The sequence below is a fragment of the Phalaenopsis equestris genome, unplaced genomic scaffold, assembly GCF_001263595.1.
Source record: "Phalaenopsis equestris unplaced genomic scaffold, ASM126359v1 Scaffold000036, whole genome shotgun sequence".
NCBI lineage: Eukaryota > Viridiplantae > Streptophyta > Magnoliopsida > Asparagales > Orchidaceae > Phalaenopsis > Phalaenopsis equestris.
The window spans coordinates 775,514-779,461 of NW_018164478.1; the positions used below are offsets into that span (position 1 = coordinate 775,514).

General features: G+C 35.6%; 1 protein-coding gene across 2 annotated transcripts; it reads right to left on the reverse strand.

Annotated features, from left to right (window-relative positions):
• Nucleotides 1-217: 217 nt before the first annotated feature.
• LOC110018732 (54S ribosomal protein L37, mitochondrial) lies at nucleotides 218-3,936 on the reverse strand. 2 transcript variants are annotated; one of them, XM_020716143.1, is made up of 2 exons: nucleotides 3,749-3,936; nucleotides 218-705 (listed from the first exon to the last, which is right to left on the reverse strand). In XM_020716143.1, the coding sequence occupies exon 2, from the start codon at nucleotides 701-703 to the stop codon at nucleotides 302-304; it is 402 nt and encodes a 133-aa protein (XP_020571802.1). In that variant the 5' UTR covers nucleotides 704-705; nucleotides 3,749-3,936; the 3' UTR covers nucleotides 218-301. The 2 variants fall into 2 exon arrangements, with proteins under 2 accessions (XP_020571802.1, XP_020571803.1); XM_020716144.1 differs by having other exon boundaries at nucleotides 218-711.
• Between the last annotated feature and the right edge of the window lie 12 nt (nucleotides 3,937-3,948).

Below are 3,948 nucleotides of genomic sequence, written 5' to 3' on the forward strand. Positions count from 1 at the left end.
CTATCAATAATCTCATGTATCAGCAATAATTATTCTTATGTAAAAAAAAATCAGTATACAAAAATATTTAACTTCTACAATAAGACAAGTTTGAAAATAATGAATAAGCTCAACTATCTCAGGATATAAATTCAATGATAGATTCATGTTGATGGCTCAAGTCTACAATGATATAACTTTAATGGGGGTCTATTATTTCTCAATATAGGAAAAAGGATGAAGCAGTTTTGCCACATAAATTCTCTACTCTGGTTTAACATCATAACAAGACAACTATAAAACGTGCCTTCACGCTTCAAAATCAGTTCTTAGCCTTAAGTGTGTTATTTTCTTTTATTCGAGAACGATTATCTAATTTAACAAAGCGTTTAAGCTGTTCATAAGGGAGAGCTTCAATATCCTTTCTCCGGAGTTCGCTCAATGGAAGACGCTTATCGGTTAAATGCCAAAGCCAATCAGGATATTCTGAATCAGGCAATACTTTTGGATCTGAACCATCCTTGAGGATGTTGGCTCCAACTACTGTGGTGCTCTTAATTTCCTTGGTCAGTGTAGAAGTTTTTGGAGCATCAGCGCCTGCCCCGCCTTTTTTGCCTTTCTTTGCTTTGCTTGGCCCCGCAGCAAATCCTCTATTCCACAGTGTAGTAGCTGCCTCTTTACTAGAAGTGATTTGTCTAAACACTCTGGCAGACATTATAGCCATGCCTGTACCTCATTTAATGCAAATGTATTGCATTTACCACCAGTGAGTAAGAAAAAATCCAATATAATACACAAAAAAAAAAGTTTTCTTCTATAACATTCACATGTGATGCTATGATTGGAAAAGAGAAATTCAAAAAATAAATACTTAGGTCTACTTCTACTGAGCAAGACAAGCATGTGTATTCACTCAACTTTCTTGTACCTCAGCATATTACAAATGGTTGTAGTAATATTATAAGAGCACTGTTTTGGAAAGTAACGCATTTTTATAATAGTGTAAAGGTATTTTTTATTTCTACTTCAGGGAATAGTGAGGCCGTTATGTCATAATGGAAATAAAGCAGTACTCCAAACACTAGAAGGTGATTATATGTTTTTAAAATATTCGTGATTTGTTCAGTATACTCGCTTTTTTTTTTCTAATGTATTTTTATTTATAAGCTTTAAATATCAGGTTAATAATGAAATATTTTGTTTTCTCTTAATCCTCCTAATCCCACATAAACCGCTCATGCCCCTCGCTTTGTTTAAAACCTCCGACCCCTTTTTCGCTTGATGCATTTACTCCTACCGCTTGACTCACTCAAAGAGCGCCGTCCTGCTTATATCCCCACTGTGCATTCATACCAGTTGTCATTGTTGCTACCAACCACTTAATCATTGTACTTACTATTCTCACCTTCACTCCTGTCATTGCATTGCCTTGCATGCTAGCTTCGTTTGCTGCTCACTACAATTTTGGCCTTCTCCCATACTCTTCAATGTTTCATAAATAATGATCTGTCCTCTTCTCTTCATCTTAGTCTTTATCTCAGACAAGCTCATGGCTTTCCTCTCTCCTCTAAAACATGTGAAATTCTCCACCACCATCATTACCTCTATAAATTTTGATGGTATCAATTGTCTCTTGTGGTTCAGGCTCAATTGTTGATTCCCATATCAAACTCTTATTTTGATGGATGTCCCGTCCAGCTAATGCTGAAAATTTTCAGTTCTCAAAACGGCAAGCATTGAACTAAATTATTCCACTTAACTACTAAAAGGGCCTGAGCTTTCTATTATGTTCAAAGTAATGCTACATAAAAATATTAAGGCAATTTGAGATTTTCTCCGCTTTGCTTACTTTTAAGAAAGTGAAATCTCCAAGGTTTATATTTTGTACTCTAATATATTTTCTCTGCCAGGAGGATCTCCCCATTTAGAACTACCCCATAACCCAACAAGGTCAAGTAAGATGATTTAAATCTTTAACCATAGACGGACAGACGCTCAAAGATCTGACAACAGCAAAATGAAGAGTTCATGGCTGCTAAGTCTTCATCCATCCCTTCAACAAGTACAATCACCTGATGGTTGATTCCACAATTTTCGGCCTTGCAAATGCTCTTTTATGAGTTCATAGAGCAATTGACCTATCATCTCATTCTCCAAAACCTTCTAGTAAGACTGCCCACTGCTCAGCACTTTGGTGGTTGTGGTCACAGCCATGGAGGGAGAGCTATTGTTAGATGCAGTCCTAGGGGGAAGTCCATTCCTCCAAAATCTCATTACGGTCATACCAATCATTTATTGGAGTAATGTTCGACTAAATTTAGTAATGCCTTACAGACTTCTAATCCTAATACACCTAACTGCTCAATGTCCTAAATTTTAGATTCATAGACTCATTATATATGACAAGTAAACACAAAATTTCTTCTCTCCCCATGACCTCCCTCTCCCTTCATTCATAATTTTAGTAAATGGGTTCCCTCCCACATCTCTCAAAAAGCATTATAACTCCTTAGAAAATTCATTCCCCCTCTTCAATTTGTTTGTCTTGTAATTTCATGTAAATTTACTACACATTACTTTATTAAGGATTATAATTATTTTGTAACCTTCTATCACTCCCATTATGTCCTTTAAGATCTCAACTCTACAAAGATAGTTAGTGAAGTTTATGTTGTTGAAATCTACTACTTTACAATTGATGTTCCTTCAACTCCTTCCTCCTTCAATACTCCTTTTAATTGGCAATGTAGACTTGGTTAGTCTCCTCCCTACAAACTTTAGGATTTTTTCTCAAGTTCCTCATTTATCCTCAAAGTTTACTATAATGAATGTGAGCTTAATAAAAGCCACAATGTGTCTGTTCCATCTGCCACCACTAATAATTGTCCAAATCATTAAAATTTAATTTAACATTTGGACTTATACCCAATCCACGCTCAAAAGAGCTTCTGCTATTTTGTAACCTTCATAAATAATTTTCTGAGTTATATAGGTTTGCTGAAATCTCACTCTAACGTATTTCATGTATTACAAACCATTTATCAACTATGGATGGAGCTCTTCTTGATGTCAGGGGGTGTAATCTGAGCTCTTTTTATTTGTTTCTCTCTTCTCTTTTTTCCTTCTTCTTTACTGTCATAGGCCTTTCTCTTATTTTTTATTTTTTTCCCGCCTCTTTAAGGTGTTTTGTATTTTTCTTTCTGCATAAATGAAAGTTGGGCTTAGCCCTCAAATTTCCCAAAAAAAAAAACAAAAGAAAAGAAAAAAGAAATATAAATTTTGTTTTCCCTTTTATCAATGTAGCATATACTGTCAAAGCATTAGAATTTATACAATCATAATTTCAGACCTTTTAAACTATCAATAATAAAACTCATCAAATCACTTGCCATTATAGCTCTCAAAAGAACAACATAATTTAGCACAAAAATACCACTCTCTTAACGTTATCAAGACAATGATGCTGAACATCAATTGAAATCGCTTCTATACTTTTAGACCATATCTCACACATCTCCACAATTTATCCCAAACAAGCTCTTCTTCCCCATACACCATGATTCTTTGGCTACAACAACATTGTTTAAGCTTAAACTTAATATCTAACATATCTCACACATCTTAGTAATATAAAAGCAAATGCTATAAAAAACATAAAGGTCCATACAATTTTTAAATCAACTCTAAAGAGCATTTCACATCGTATAAAGCAAACTAAGAGACCAAGCACCATATTTTGGAACCAGAATGCAAATGGAGACCTTGTTACCTGAGTCAATTCCCGAACGGAGAACAGGAACGAGGGGAGGAGCGACGAGTCGCCGACCTTCTTCTCCGACAGGTTGTCCCAAGTGCAGCTGCCCTAAGAGGAGCAGAGGAATCAAGGGAGGCAAGAGATCAAGACTCGAGGAACCGAGCGAAATGATAGTCTAGGGTTTGGTTTAGGTAAGTATTGGAATCTTCCGATTA